The 17363-nt window shown below is 38.6% G+C and overlaps 1 protein-coding gene across 4 annotated transcripts in view; it reads right to left on the bottom strand.

Moving 5' to 3' along the window:
* LOC137285205 (unconventional myosin-XV-like) overlaps positions 1-17363 on the bottom strand; it is a 116593-nt gene that overhangs the window by 29841 nt on the left and 69389 nt on the right. For all 4 annotated transcript variants that reach the window (XM_067817470.1, XM_067817471.1, XM_067817468.1 and 1 more), the window contains exons 21-30: positions 13212-13296; positions 8980-9069; positions 6738-6819; positions 5789-5919; positions 5000-5098; positions 3981-4055; positions 3253-3413; positions 1238-1407; positions 886-958; positions 216-422 (exon numbers count right to left, since the gene is read on the bottom strand). In XM_067817470.1, the coding sequence (XP_067673571.1) occupies positions 216-422; positions 886-958; positions 1238-1407; positions 3253-3413; positions 3981-4055; positions 5000-5098; positions 5789-5919; positions 6738-6819; positions 8980-9069; positions 13212-13296 (1173 nt within the window). The remainder of the gene's footprint in view (positions 1-215; positions 423-885; positions 959-1237; positions 1408-3252; positions 3414-3980; positions 4056-4999; positions 5099-5788; positions 5920-6737; positions 6820-8979; positions 9070-13211; positions 13297-17363) is intronic.

Here is a 17363-nt window from a genome sequence, read left to right as displayed (position 1 = left end):
TGGGACCTTTTGCACATGCTTCCATACAATGTCATGTTCATATGTCATAATGGCAACCCCATCTCAAAAAAAACCCCACATTTGTAATTACAGATTTCCTGATTGTAGTCATCATTAAGTTCTTTTGAGCATTTTCTTTGAACATTGATTTCAAAGAATATGACTCTCTTCCACATAAGTTGTTTGTTAAAATAAACATATTCAAGCCAACTCACCCATCTGTGTGAGCATGCCTCCGCTGACTGACTCTCTCCTGGCTCCGATCTGTTGAAACCAGGAAGTAGGACTTACACACCGGGAATCCCGGGGCAATCTCAATCTCACTCACAAGGTCAAGGACATAGTCATATCCCATCAGTTCGTAGTAATCAAGATCCTCTTGCAATACAAGCGTCCAGCCATGGGCATTCTCTGACAAACCTCTGGCAGACAAAAATCGTAAGTTGATTATTGATGTCAATTCTCCAGAAAGCAATATTTTTTTTAAACACAGTAAAACAACACTGTGTCAAACTTTGATATGTTGACCTGATGGTTGTCCTGAAGTAAAAAGCTTGCTCTCTGTGTATTCCTTCTCTATTCATTATTATTACCTACGATGTGTTGAATCTGAGGTGATAAAACATGGTTCCTACAAGGTATTAGTGAAATTAATTGGGACGAAGACAGTTTCACACAAGGATGGCAGTTCATCTACGCACCAACACTAAGTTCCTATATCTGTGTTATTTATTCTTCATGTAAGTTGTTATATGTATGCCAGGTTATTTTTTAGGTGTGACAAAGCTTGTTAATTGGATGTATTTACTGAGGTCCTTTCATCTTTGACTCAAACAATGAAGTCAAATATTATAAGAACAGACGCTAATTTACTGAACTCCTTACCTCTGCTTCAATAAGTGTGATGTGAAGAGTTCTCCAGATGTCCAGGATTCAACATGGCCCAAATGTTCGCGGTCTGAAAACAACACCACAATGACTTAAGTCACTTTTTATTACTTGTAAGAATGTTTCATATAATCTAAGACATTTGCATATTTCACATAAAATACAGTGCCATTCTCATTGCAAGCCAGTAAAGACACATAAATATTTTTAATTCATTTCAAAGATTTAAGAGGAAAATACAGTGTCAGTAATGATGTAAGTAATGACACTTAGGCTAAAAGACAATGATATCTGAGAATGTGTGCTCCAGGGTCTTCTCCAGGATAAAAACAATTAATCTGACAAGTACCATCTGGGAACTTGACATGTAGAGCCATGTTGGCTTTCCTCTGAGCTGCAACCCACTCCAGGAAACATGGGGGATACGTGCGGCTCAGCTGTGGGGGGATGTTGGCACTTTGCAGCACCTTGTGCTGACACACTGCTCGGTAGCCATTGATTCCCACATCAGAAACATATCTGCAAACATTAAATATTACTGAGAAAACGCATATGTCAGACACATATCTGCAAAACATTAACAGTTACTGAAAACAAACATGCATCAGACACATATCTGCAAACATTAACAGTTACTGAAAACAGACATGCCTCAGACACATATCTGCAAACATAAGTAGTGACTGAAAACAGACATGCCTCAGACACATATCTGCAAACATTAACAGTTACTGAAAACAAACATGCATCAGACAGATATCTGCAAACATTAACAGTTACTGAAAACAGACATGCATCAGACACATATCTGCAAACATTAACAGTTACTGAAAACAGACATGCATCAGACAGATATCTGCAAACATTAACAGTTATTGAAAACATGCACACATCAGACATATCTGAAAACATGCATTCATCGGACACAAGGTTGGAAAGATGAACATGTATCTGAACAGATGTACACATCAGACACATATGAGAGCACATGGACACACTAGACACAAGGTTGGAAAGATGAACATGTATCTGAACAGATGTACACATCAGACACATATGAGAGCACATGGACCCACTAGACACAAGGTTGGAAAGATGAACATGTATCTGAACAGATGTACACATCAGACACATATGAGTGCACATGGACCCACTAGACACAAGGTTGGAAAGATGAACATGTATCTGAACAGATGTACACATCAGAAACATATGAGAGCACATGGACCCACTAGACACAAGGTTGGAAAGATGAACATGTATCTGAACAGATGTACACATCAGACACATATGAGAGCACATGGACCCACTAGACACAAGGTTGGAAAGATGAACATGTATCTGAACAGATGTACACATCAGAAACATATGAGAGCACATGGACCCACTAGACACAAGGTTGGAAAGATGAACATGTATCTGAACAGATGTACACATCAGACACATATGAGAGCACATGGACCCACTAGACACAAGGTTGGAAAGATAAACATGTATCTGAACAGATGTACACATCAGAAACATATGAGAGCACATGGACCCACTAGACACAAGGTTGGAAAGATGAACATGTATCTGAACAGATGTACACATCAGAAACATATGAGAGCACATGGACCCACTAGACACAAGGTTGGAAAGATGAACATGTATCTGAACAGATGTACACATCAGAAACATATGAGAGCACATGGACACACTAGACACATATTTGATAAAATTAAGACATATGTGAACAGAGAGAGACCCCAGACACATTAGATAATGTGAACACATATCTGCACACATCAGACACATAACAGAACACAACAGACACATATCTAGACACATGTTCACATCACCAGACACATATTTGCACTCAGACATATATTTCGAAAGATGAAGATGTATCTTAACAGATATAAACATCAGGCATATATAGGCGCACATGCACATATAAGACAATGTGAGTGACTGAATTTCATTTTGAGCCGCACTCAGCAGTATTCCAGCTATATGGCAGCACTCTGTAAATAATCAAGTCCGGACCAGACAATCCAATGATCAACAACATGAGCATCAATCTGTCAACAAAGTCAGTGAGCGTGACCACCAGATCCCGTTAGTCGCCTCTTACGACAAGAATAGTCACCTCTTATGTCAAGCATGGGTTACTGAAGATCAATTCTAACCCTGATCTTCACAGGTTTTCACAAGTTCAGAAATGAACACACCAGACACATTATATAATATAAACACATATCTGCACATGCTTGTCCAAGTGTTCAGAAATATATTCACAGTGTCTAACATGTGTCTTGTGTGTTGATATATATGAACATATTGTCTAATATGTGTATTGGGCATGAAGGTTTAGCAACTCACTTCAGCAGGAACTTGAAAAGGGTGGTGCTGGGTGAAAAGCAGCTCAGACAACAGGCCAATAGCAGCCAGGCTTTCTCAGCCTGGGACATGTTCTGATTCTTCCACGTCTGATTGGTCAGCTGACACAGGATCTCATCCCTCAAACCTTCATTCTGAAGACCCTGTGGAGTTGGCAGCAACATTGGTCAGAGTTCATACAATGGAAGATAAGATAGGCAGCTAGATGGCTGATAGAATAAGGCACCACTTCCAATAATATTCTAGTATCACCAGACATGGACACAAAACTGGGCCATACATATAATATCAGTGGAGTAACAAAATGCACTCGTCATTAGCCAACTAATAGAATCTCTCAATGTCCCTCTTTCTAAGGGAGTTGATGTGTGGACATACTATGTACGAAGAAATACAAGTTAAATCACCTCAGCCTTGCTTGACATTATATTTCAGTGTAGTAGTGATGATTGACAAACTATATACATGGTATTTTGATGATACACATTCAACATTTCAGTTAAATATTAACACTGTCAAAACAATATTCAACACAATTTGATAAATAAATTGAAGCAGGCTTGCTAATATATTTGTGGGAAAATACTTCCATGCAATGATGGACAATTCATGATTAAATACCTACCTGCATCAATGAGATATTAAACATGTAGAAAGGTCTATATTTCACATATATATGACATCATATGAAACATAAAATATCAACTCACCAGTTGTACGATGTAATCTGACAGAACTTTCTGCCTCTTCTCAGACATGTTCTGTTCCATCATGAAGCGAAGAATCTAAAAATATCCAAACAGGTCCCCATTAATCAACATCAGTTGAGCTAATGTGAATGTATGGAAATGTGCAATATGTAATACTGTAACAAAGAACCCACAATAGAGAATCTTAACAAAACCTTGAAGATTTTGAATTTCCTCTTGAGGTCTGCCGATTTTGGCGGCACAGGTATCCGATATGGCTTTACCATGTTGGTAATATGTGCTGCTGTCGCAGCTGAAGACTACTAAACTGATGGTCAGTATGGAAAAACATCTCCCCTGCAGGGGTCATCTCTGTCTGCTACAGGAGGTCACCACACAGTGACCTTGTTTAAGCATTCTTTACCTGATTACTAATGATGTCAAAATACTATATAGTCTGCCCATCACACAGGTTTGTGTCGACCACTTCCTGTTTGGTGTGGCTGGTAAGATATGGCCATGAGAGAGCTTCACAGGATACCAGAGGACAGGAAGCTAGGCCTTCTCAGTGGACCAGGAAACTCATTTGTGGAATGTGTACATCACAATAAAGCTGACATTTAATGATTGATTAGTATTGCTATTGTATTAAGATGCTTTCAGCAATATTCTAGCTGTAAGATCATAGTTGGTCTATTAAGGAATCATGTCTGGTGCAAGCAATCCTGTGATTGACATTATGCAATCATCTGCATTAGAAAGTATCTTCAGTAACCAATGTTTGTCATAAGAGGCAATTAACAGGATCAGGTGGTCAGACTCGCTGATATGCTTGATGCATTGGTTCCCAATCAGAGTGATGCTCATGATGTTGATCTCTGGATTGTCTGATCCAGACTCAATTATTTACAGACCATCGCCATAAAGCTGGAACATTGCTGTGTGGCATAAAACTAAACTCTCTCACTCAAAGCTACTGGAGTAACATGACATAGAATCAACCATGTTACTGTGTCTCATGTTACTATTTATTTTCTTACCAGTTTGAATACTGACAAAGCCCTATGCGAAAGGTCACCACCTGGAAGGTTTGTAAAAGGTTCTTTGATTGGCTCAATCTGAATTCCCCAGTCAGATTTCTGCAACAGGAAACACTCATTGTTATGCTTAATGCTAAATTCATGAATACTACAATCATTTGCAGGAAATGAGATTTTCATATTTTATGTTTTGAAGTGAATCCAACCAAGGAACAGAAAACAAATTCATACAACATGATTTGTCAACTGGTCTGTACAACAGTATCTATACAACAGTGTCTGTACAACAGTGTATGTACAACAGTATCTGTACAACGGTATCTGTACAACAGTGTGTGTACAACAGTGTCTGTACAACGGTATCTGTACAACGGTATCTGTACAACAGTGTCTGTATGACGGTATCTGTACAATGGTATCTGTACAACAGTATCTGTACAACAGTATTTAACATTACCTATTATCTGTTGCAACAGCCAAAAAAACCCCAAACAAACAGAAAGGTGTCTTGTGGTAATGTTACTGCACCAGGTGCATTTGTTAAGTAACACATCATATTTGTCTACAGTGGCACACAGAAAGTAAACACAAGATTCTTGTTATCTGATGAAGCTGGGCTTAAATGACAGTGATGAAAAATGTATGAATAAACCCCTGAAAATGAGTAATGACTGCCTGTCATGTGATTTTCATAACTGTGTGATGGTTTTATTTTGCTTTGTAGATGTAAATATACATGTCTTGTGTTTCTGCATGTACTGCACTGGCCAGAGTATAGCATGTGGTTACCTTGAAGTAAGCACCCATGTATTTGCTGAATGTATGGGAACTGATGTCCACTGGCAGTTTGTAGGCCATGTCCATGGGCTTGACGTCGGCCACCACATTGATGTTGGTGCCGGTGTGCACCAGTCGCCAGTCTACAACAGGGGAACATATTATTGTAAAATGCACATATTTGTCAAACACCCTGAAGCATATACTTCAACTGTTCTCCAGCAGTTCATGCATTATTCAATGTAAAAAAAGAAAGTGATGAATTATTCTATTACGTGAATTTGTCCAGGCTGAAATTTGAATAGGCAAATACAGCCTCTGACAGTCTATCAAATTTGAAATTTGAAATGCGAAAGGAAATTCACACTGAAAGAGATATAAGCACAAACATGGATGGACATGCAGTCACGTCCTACCTCTTGTTTTAGCATACAACCACAACTAATTTCAAAAGCACTTAATTTGGCATGGAAATATTTCTGGTAATAAGTCAAGGTGGTCAGGGTTTCATGGCTTTGATATTTGTCATATCCCAGAACATGACTGCTCCTCTTCCAGAAAGGATTCCTTTGAAATTTATCATCATGGAACTGATCTACACAGAGATATTGACAAGACAGCACCTCCTCCAGCAATCTTACACCTATTCCAGATTCTTACAGCAGTATTTCAGGTGTATCACTGTAGGACAGCATCACATGGCAAAGAGCCATGATGGATGTTGGAGATCTTAGATGTTAAACACTTTGGTACAGTCCACTGCCATAGAAAGGGTAGTGCTATCAAACCAAGAATCATTATCAAGGCAATTCACAATTTGAATAAGCAGTGAAAGGAATCTGGCATGTTTAGGGGACACAATTCTGGGAAGTTACCTGTTACACTTGAGACCAATGTGTCATCACCCAGTGTTAATTGTAGGAATCCTGTTACACACACTTAGTACAGCTCCTCTACCTACCATCTAGCTTGTTGTAGACAAAGGCCAGCTCCCCTGGGATGTCCAGGTTGGACACACTAGCTACTGCCCGGGCCTCCCTTTCCTGAAACATACGACAGTGTGCTCAGCAAAGTCTGTCTTCTTACTGTACATGCTGTTTACCAAGGACCAATACAACAGTTTGATGACAGTCCATTAAAGCATCAAGTACAGCTGAAATTCATAAACCAATGACTAATTATTCTATCAGAATTCTTTTCACCTGCACACCAATACCAATAAGATGACATGGACGGAGAGCAATAATACACTTAAAACTCTATAAAATATAACTTTTTACAGTAGTTTATATTGTTGTATATAGTTGTTATAGTAGTTTAGGAAATATGATAAATATACCTCAAATATTCATTCCACTTATTAATGACATATAACATCTCATTAAATAAGTCCATTGTGATACAAACCCCAAAATAAATTACAAAAACTACAAAATACTACTTTGGGAACATAGGTAAAAATGAATGCTCTATATACCTGAACCATATTTCTGACAAATATGGGCCATTCCAAAGCTGTTCTAATTGTCATTAACATAATGATTAAGACTATGGACAACAACATCAAGCTAGCTACTGCATGCCAAGGAGCTCATTAACAGGTAACTCTACCTGTGTCTGCCATGCTGTGTGATTACACACCTGTGCTGCACAGGTAGGACACCACAAGGCAATTATCAGGTAACAACACTAAGTAATTCATCAGCAGGCACTGGTTAATGCATGCCACCCAATAAACATTTCACAAATTCTTCAGATTTTATTTTAAGCTCTCAGTTTGATGTTGATGATTAGATCATCTGAATTATAGATGACTCTGGCCAAAATACAGGTAAATACACCAGATGTAATATACCTTAAAATATAATAGCATGATTCTTATACTAATATCATTTATGCTAAATTTTTAGATTGACAGATATATAACGTTTGATTTTTTAGGAGACATTTTTTAGTTTTGTTTTACAGTAGAAGCTGGTATTCCATCACTTTTCAAAAGTGTGTTCGCAGACTACAAGATAACCAAATTGTACCACAAGGAAATGCTGAAATGTTGACATCTGTTGACATCATGCAGGGTAATAAATGTGCAACTAAGTATATAACATAATGATAATTAGACATCACAGTAACATGATCATCATGCAAATTAACTTGGGTGAACATAAAGGGAAGGTGGAGGCAAATTGAGGATATACCTTCTCCTCATTACTCAACATCACGATGTTAGGAACGGGGAACAACAATGAGATTCTCCGCTTGATTTCATGCCCTGGCTGCAGAGGTGAAGGTAGAGAAATAATACAGTCAGCAAGTGAGTGAGTTCCATGTTATACCACATGAATGCTGCTTTCTGTGTCATGAGACCATTAAAGTACATGACTGATGAAGTATTACCTGGGCTATCACCATTAAAGTACATCACTAATCAACTGATCAACTATTACCTGCCTATCACTGTTAAGGTATACTGAATCTCCACAATATTATATACCTGTATTGCACCAATCCATGCAGTTAGGATACAATGATGTGCAAGGAACCAAGTCTAACTGCCTGAGTTCCTGGGAATCTATACTCAACCCAGAATCACCACAAGCCTGTTTGTTTGTAGTGACGACACACATATAAATATTTTTATGCATTGTGAAGCAAAACACTTCACCCAAGCAATGTAATCAATACTTGGCATTGAACATGTTCTTCTACAGCAAAACTGAATCACCAGGTGCTGCAGTCATCAGGAACACACAGCCAGGTATAGTCTGACTGTGAGATGTCCAAAATGATACATCATGTCAGGTTATGCAATACTTGATGTACATGCTCTGTTCAAGATTAGTCATAACCAAGACTGATATCTCTTATCAATGGCCTAAGTTCTTTTTCGGGGTATCTAACACGCGACATCTTTTTTTGTGTAGTTACAGACTCTTAATGCAGTGTCAATGAATTGATATGTACAGTACCATTTAGATAGAAATTTGAGTATTTGTTGTCTCATATGAATCAAAGCCATGCAATCAGAGACTGTTGTGTCCAACTTAGATATGACAAACGTATGACTGTGTCAAAGGAGAAGCTTGTTCCCTTTGTTAGTAGAACCTCTCATAACTTTGACAGAACTGTGTTTGACTCGTGTATCAGATGCCACACGATACTGCACACATAGCCTATCATCACACAACTCAACATCGACTCACCCGTTTTTCGCGCTCCATCTTTTCTTTAGCCTCCTTCTGTTTGCGAGCCTGGCGTTCCACCTCTAGCTTCTGACGTATCTGCTCTCTTGCCTGCAAAACGTGGAAGATTGAAACACTGACTATAGATGTATGTGAACATTGACTGACACACTCATAAAAGTGTTTAGAAACTACCCTGAATACATACATTATGAAGGTGGAAGCGAGTTCCCACTACCTCCCTACAACAGTGTTAGCTCATCCAGACACACATAACACTGAAAACACCTTGGTGTGGACACTATCAGTCCCTCTGTGGGTCTATATGTAAATGTTACAGTGGTAAGATATCATCAGCAGAGAAACATTTGTATCATCTCCGGAGGCCATGTTGGGTGATAATACCATCAAACCCACTTTCTGTTTTCACCATTAGGTCAAGCATCAGCATGTTCCTTGTAGATCAAACTACCGTACTACCCATGTCAAGTGCACAGTAACAGTAAATAACAGTTCTCTGGCACTGACATCAACAGTACAGCAACATCTACATTTGTTAATCTTCTGTTCCATCAGTGATCCTAATCATAGTGTCCTGAATATTTATACAAGTACGAAAAAGGCTTGACCTTTTTAATTAATTTTAAAATTTTTGAGAATCTCCATTTATTCCCTAACATAACTTTATGAGTAGTGTGGCATGCTGGACTCCTTGTTGTTAATAAAATCGATCAGAATAATAGGATAAATATAAAAACAAAATGTCTGACAGAAATAATCAAATCTATTGTGTAAAGTATATTCAAACTGCTACATAATGTCCTTGGTCAAAGAAGGGCACATAATTATCACTCTCAACCTTTTGGAGAGTCTACACCAAAGCTCCAGCACTCAGAAGCTAACAGTTATATTACCATCTCATCCTATATTACCATCTCATTTCTACTGGCCTGTACAACTGTTCTACACTGTATAGCACAGAACATGATGAAATGTTCCTTGGTGGAAATCATTCACCTATTAGAAATGGTGATTAATGTAAGACAAGTATACGGATGACAACTTCGTATTTATTGGGGCACTTCCTGCCATTTCTTTACCACTTGAATCACCAGAAACATTGTGCCTTACTATAAATACAAAGTTTTTGTCCAAATACTTACATATTCACCAACTCATAAATGTCTCTCCAGAAACTGGGGATTGACAGTAACACTGGAATCTTACCTCTAAATCTAGGATTTACCAAAAACTTTTAATCATGGAAAATGTATTATTGCTTTTACTTATTATCAATCATTATACAGACATCTCATACAAAGTGAAAATCTTTACACAATAAGCAGACTGATCTAACAATCTGATACAATCACATTTGTGAGGGGTTATTATCAGAGGCGATTCATGGACCAGCTTGGGTAATTTTGTCAGACTATCTTTACTGTCTCCATAAAATGCATGTGAAACTAAAGCCAGAACAGTGTTTTTAAATGCCATGAATATAATTATCTTGTTTTGCCAGGGAGACCTGGAGGCATGATCTGCTGTTTTCATCATGCTTCACTGGCTCTGTAATGTTTAGAGACGCACAGTGGCGGTGTGGAGCAGTCAGATGTAGGTCAGCCACGTTGGCACAAACCAGACCCAATCTCCTGTAAACTTTATACCCATCATACAGATATCATCGTTCAGTCTGTCAGTGAGTGTGTGCATGTGAGAGTCAATGAGTGAGTGAGACCTTTTGAATATGTGAAAATAATCATCTCGACTGCTTGCATAATATGATTTCATTGGGTGATGACAGTATCTAGCTTATAGCACCTGGACAACACTAAGCTGTGGACTAACACTTTGTCCAAGACACCAGATGACTATATCTAGCTTATAGCACCTGGACGACACTAACCTGTGGACTAACACTTTGTCAAAGACACCAGATGACTATATCTAGCTTATAGCACCTGGACAACACTAAGCTGTGGACTAACACTTTGTCAAAGACACCAGATGACTATACCTAGCTTATAGCACCTGAACAACACTAACCCGTGGACTAACACTTTGTCCAAGACACCAGATGACTATATCTAGCCTGCAGCACTAGGACAACACTAAGCTGTGAACTAAACTCAGTCCAAGACACCAGATGACTATATCTAGCTTATAGCACCTGAACAACACTAAGCTGTGGACTAACACTTTGTCAAAGACACCAGATGACTATATCTAGCTTATAGCACCTGGACAACACTAACCTGTGAATTAAACTCTGTCCAAGACACCAGATGACAATATCTAGCTTATAGCACCTGGACAACGCTAACCTGTGAATTAAACTCTGTCCAAGACACCAGATGACTATATCTAGCTTATAGCACCTGGACAACACTAAGCTGTGAATTAAACTCTGTCCAAGACACCAGATGACTATATCTAGATTATAGCACCTGGACAACACTAACCTGTGAATTAAACTCTGTCCAAGACACCAGAGGACAATATCTAGCTTATAGCACCTGGACAACACTAACCTGTGAATTAAACTCTGTCCAAGACACCAGATGACTATATCTAGCTTATAGCACCTGGACAACACTAAGCTGTGAATTAAACTCTGTCCAAGACACCAGATGACTATACCTAGCTTATAGCACCTGGACAACACTAAGCTGTGAACTAAACTCTGCCCAAGACACCAGATGATAATATCTAGCCTGCAGCACTAGGATAACACTAACCTGTGGATTAGCTACTATATACAATACATACCTAGCTTATTGCACTAGTACAACACCAGGCTGAGGTCTCACACACTGCTAGGTACCCTGGATGACTAAATCTAGTGTGTGGATCAGGTTCATAAAGGACTGTACAGTGGACAACACTCTGCTTTATACACAGAATGAATGTAGTATCTCAATCTGGCTCACTGCGCTGCTCTATACACAGAATGAATGTAGTATCCCTATCTAGCTCACTGCACTAGGACAACACTCTGCTCTATACACAGAATGAATGTAGTATCCCTATCTAACTCACTGCACTAGGACAACACTCTGCTCTATACACAGAATGAATGTAGTATCCCTATCTAGCTCACTGCACTAGGACAACACTCTGCTTTATACACAGAATGAATCTAGTATCCCTATCTAGCTCACTGCACTAGGACAACACTCTGCTTTATACACAGTATGAATGTAGTATCCCTATCTAGCTCACTGCACTAGGACAACACTCTGCTTTGTACACAGAATGAATGTAGTATCCCTATCTAGCTCACTGCACTAGGACAACACTCTGCTTTATACACAGAATGAATATAGTATCCCTATCTAGCTCACTGCACTAGGACAACACTCTGCTTTATACACAGAATGAATATAGTATCCCTATCTAGCTCACTGCACTAGGACAACACTCTGCTTTATACACAGAATGAATATAGTATCCCTATCTAGCTCACTGCACAAGGACAACACTCTGCTTTATACACAGAACGAATGTAGTATCCCTATCTAGCTCACTGCACTAGGACAACACTCTGCTTTATACACAGAACGAATGTAGTATCCCTATCTAGCTCACTGCACTAGGACAACACTCTGCTTTATACACAGAACGAATGTTGTATCCCTATCTAGCTCACTGCACTAGGACAACACTCTGCTTTATACACAGAACGAATGTAGTATCCCTATCTAACTCACTGCACTAGGACAACACTTTGCTTTATACACAGAATGAATGTTGAATCCCTATCTAGCTCACTGCACTAGGACAACACTCAGCTGACTTTGCAGGAATATTTTCTATAGGGTTCACAAAGTGCAGAATAAACAATATTCAGGAACATGTCTCCTAGAAAGACGTAAACACAAACTGCTACTTATTCTACATGATAACTATCAACTTCCAGCTAGCTATAAAATCCTACTACAAAACGGAAGACTTTGGAACAAAAATCTTTCCATGAACACATACACAACTAACATCTACACTGAAACTTGAGTTTACCTCTTCCATCTAGCAAAGTTGAGAAAACAAACAAATTTGTACCATAACATAATTTGTTGGATCAGTATACAACAAACAGTTTCTGCGCATTACATAACTCAACATAAAACACACCTTATATCCATACTATGCATACTAGACAGTTTGTACTGATATTTAAAATAAAAGCTCCAAGATACAGGAACAAAAATGACAAAGTGATCATTTTAAAACCATTTAAAAATATGTAAACATACCTGCAAATAACGGACCCGCTGCCTGTACATCCGAAACTGGGCCTGTGCTTTGATGATTCCATTGCGCAGAGCTTTGAACTTTTTTCTGAAAGGAAGACAGGAACATTCCATCAAGTTGCAGAACCAGTGTTATTGGTCCCTGACTGGGTACAGACTTGATGGCCTAGTTACTGGCCATCTTTGATTGTGAACGGAGAGGTGGCAGAATGGATGAGTAACACGACAGGTGATGGCAGTGTCGGCCCAGACTTCAATCCACCTGATGGTGTTGATGTTCCTCTGGCAACTCATGCAGTACAAGGATATATCCCAGACAGGTTCTAAGGAAAATCGTGCTAGTGAGGGAAGGATATTGAACTGAACCAAGAAGATCAATGATAATGTTGGATTTAATGTTTAATTTAGTAATGACAAGAAATCATGGCGAGAAGTATCTATTTAATGAAAACAGTAGCCATATCAAAAGAAGTCATATATTCTAATGTAAGGAACTGCAGACAACCACATTCATAAACATGCATGCTCCTGGACATTTGATAGAAAAACACAATCATGGCATTTCATGTTTATGTTTTCTAAATTTGCTTCAGGCTTGATAAAGAGGACTGCCTGTGGTGAATGAGCTGCAGACAACATATCCCACCACCCACAGGTCTAGTCTGCCTGCCTTAGGGTAGAGGCATACAGTGTACAGACATGTCTACCATGCCTAACACCATCTCAGGCCTGGTGTACACAAGACCTTGCATCATAGCTAGTTGCTCTCCACCAGGACTGTGCAATATGAAGCACATGCAAATAGCCATCATGACTAAGTAACTACACCAATGAATGACCAGCTTTAGTGTGAAGAAGACACAAGACACTGAATTCATACACTGACCAATGTTTCACTGTCAAAGATTGTAAAGCACATCAAGCACTCATCTCATATATTACACATATGTAGTAGGACCTTAGTTCACTGTTAAGGACACTGTGGAGCACATTAAGCACTGACCTCACATATTGCACCTATACAGTAGTACTGTTGTTTTACTGTGAAGCACATTAGACACGGACCTTATGATTGCACCTATGTGGGATGACCTATATTTCACTATCAAGCATATTGTGAAGCACATTATGGAGTGACCTCATATATTCCACCTGTGCAGTATTACTTATATAACACTACAGGGGACATTTAGGCGACACCATCCACTTAATACACTGCACTATGTAGAGTGACCTATTTATTATGTACTTAAGTGTTAAAGGCCAAGATTCATGACTAAAGTGATATTTCTGCTGCAACCAGACCTACTTCATGGCTCAACAAAGGTCTCTGTTCAGTATCTTGTTACATCACACAATAAATGGCAATGTAAACATATACATTTCATCAAATTCATTTGTTCAGCAAGCCTTGACATTGGATGACCAGCCTCCAGTGAAGAAAACTGATCAGCCTATTGATGAGTCGCTCATTGCACCTGCCCTGTGACTGGTCCTTGTATTACGTTAAGTCCACACTTAGCTTTAAGACTGACAAATCCAAAGCCAGAAAAGATGAAATGAAAGATTCCCGAACCTCCCACTGGACCACTGATGCTTGGACCATAGATGAAAGGCGGTCACAGTCCTTCTCTTCCATACATAGACAGTGAACAAGTTCACATATGGATTGTTGATTCAACTTGTTAATACCCAGCTGATAAAACACAAGTGTTGAGTCACCAGTTCAGGTAAATGTTACGTAAGATCCCTCGTAAAGATCTAATCCAGATGCTAGACATATTGCTGTTCCAATGACTTCTGTACACATGTAGAAACCATGTCCAGAATTACAACCAACAAAGTGACAGGAGTAACCCTCTACCTTGAACAAACTGGACAGTTCCATATACTGCCAGTGCAGTATAAGCTTGCTTATCCAACAGGTCTGTTGCTGTTCAAAATGTCTGCAGCAGTGACTGTATATGTGTAAACACCTACCTTGGACAGAATGGGACAAAACCGTCTGTAGTATCAACTTCACACATTCAGAGGCATTTAAACATTCCATAACATTTTGGATTAGATTGTTATATATGCCTAGTGCAAGATATTCAAACACCTAACTATGGAAAAATTAATTGGGTTTGCAAGTTGAAATACTTATTGTTTAGACTTGGATTTGGTTATAAATGGGAGTCACAAACAACAATTAGTAAAGAATCCTTTACTGATGAAGTTATGGCAAGATTAAAATGTTCAATTGCTAACAATTGCAAAATTCATGGCAGAATTTTGATGCAGTTTCCATGGACTCAAAATAGAAACAGGCAGCCATGCTAATACTCCTGTGTCCTGTGTATGATGAAGACAGCATGGAAGATAAATATAATTTTTGTCATGGTTGGTGATTGGTATAAAACACTGAAATGTATATACCTACCAAATTCATATCATACCCTGCGCGTGATAAGTTTAACATGCTTATGTGATCAACAGATGTAAATGTCATTAGAAAGCTGGCCATATATCTATTATACAACCTGTCTCAGAATAACCTGTTGATTAATCATCATTCTCTCTCTCTCTCATATTTACATATGTATAATATATATATAAAGTTACATGGGCTGGAGGCCTATATTCTTCATGAATAAAGAAGTACATTCAGAGGTATTGTAACATGGCATACCATACAATAATGAAGTCACGAATAGAACACTATAACAATTTTAATTAAAATATATGATTACTTGAACAGGAAATATGTCAACAGAGTGAGTAAATTTTCTCAACTCATGGGGTTACGTAAATCCCTGAACGGGTTTATGAAGAGATATAGACATTTGTATGTATTCATTTGTAATGAAAATGACTTTCCGTTGTATAGTAAATCCAATTTGCTTTCGACAAAAGAACAGACACCCATTGTATATACAGTGAATTGTGAATTGCAGTATTGGACATGAGTCACATTTGGTAATCAATACATGAGAAGAATGATGGCTGAATACAGGCCACATAAATGTACATGCTACAATCAGTAAATACTGTACATGGACACAAGACATAGACGTCATTCTGACAAACTTTACCAACTTTTATCTACACCACTCAACTCATCCACACTCAGTACATCCTGGGTTAACCTCCATATCCACAACAACCTGCTGGTTTAGGAATCTACATCCATGGAAGTAACCTAGCTCCATTTAAAGTATCCAATCACATCCATTGTACCTTCCAATCTCTGACACATCATCTCTCTCAATGGAAGTGAGAAATACTGTTATTTCTCCTGATGAGAAGGGCTGCTCCATGACTTATAGATCTCCTGTATTTCAATGTCCATGGAGTTAATGGCCATATACACTGGGTGGCATATTCAGTTCAACATGTGTGTATAGATCCTGTGATCGATCAATGGAAACAGCTGGTCTTGCTACAATATCACATAGTTATGGCTCTGCCTGTTCATGTAATACTTCAAATATATGAGTTTAGTTTGCCATAAGATTTGACTGAGATTTCTTAAAACGCGAAGAAACAGCTATTCTTGAAGGAAAGATTCAGTTCAAAAGTGATTATGAGAAATGTGTTCCATGTTGACACAAACAGATATACGATACAATAACACAGGTGCAAAGGTATAATTTAATCAAATATCAAACAACCGTGTATGGGAACTGCAGGAACATATTCCTATTGAAGAGAACAAAACATTCTACATGTGAGACTAACACGATATATTGACAAGATGTAACTTACACAGATTTCCTGGTCTTCACTAGAAGTCAGGACATATCAGTATCATAGAGCTGGTTCTGGTGATACACCCTGCTGTCAGATATGACCATAAATACACCTACACTAGTGCTACTTGCTCTTGTCAGTCAGGGGGTGTCCTATATGCACACAATCTGCAGTACCACAAATTACTCTCAGTGGGAAGGGCACTGATATGAGATAGGTAAGTTTAAGGTGGTTGCAGAGATGTATGACTGAGGGATAAGATGTGAGGACAGGGGGTAAGGGTGAAGACAGGGTTGGGCAGACATGTGACAGACCTGCAAACACACTATGCCGTATCCATGACAACAAAATTATCCTTCATAGCTTATCATTAAAACATGCATTATCTCTTGGCTTTGTCTTGAGTAATAATTCACATGTACT

Source organism: Haliotis asinina, chromosome 5 (assembly GCF_037392515.1).
Source record: "Haliotis asinina isolate JCU_RB_2024 chromosome 5, JCU_Hal_asi_v2, whole genome shotgun sequence".
Classification (NCBI taxonomy): Eukaryota; Metazoa; Mollusca; class Gastropoda; order Lepetellida; family Haliotidae; genus Haliotis; species Haliotis asinina.
Note: the sequence above shows the minus strand (reverse complement) of the source record. Positions and strands in the feature narration are given on the sequence as shown.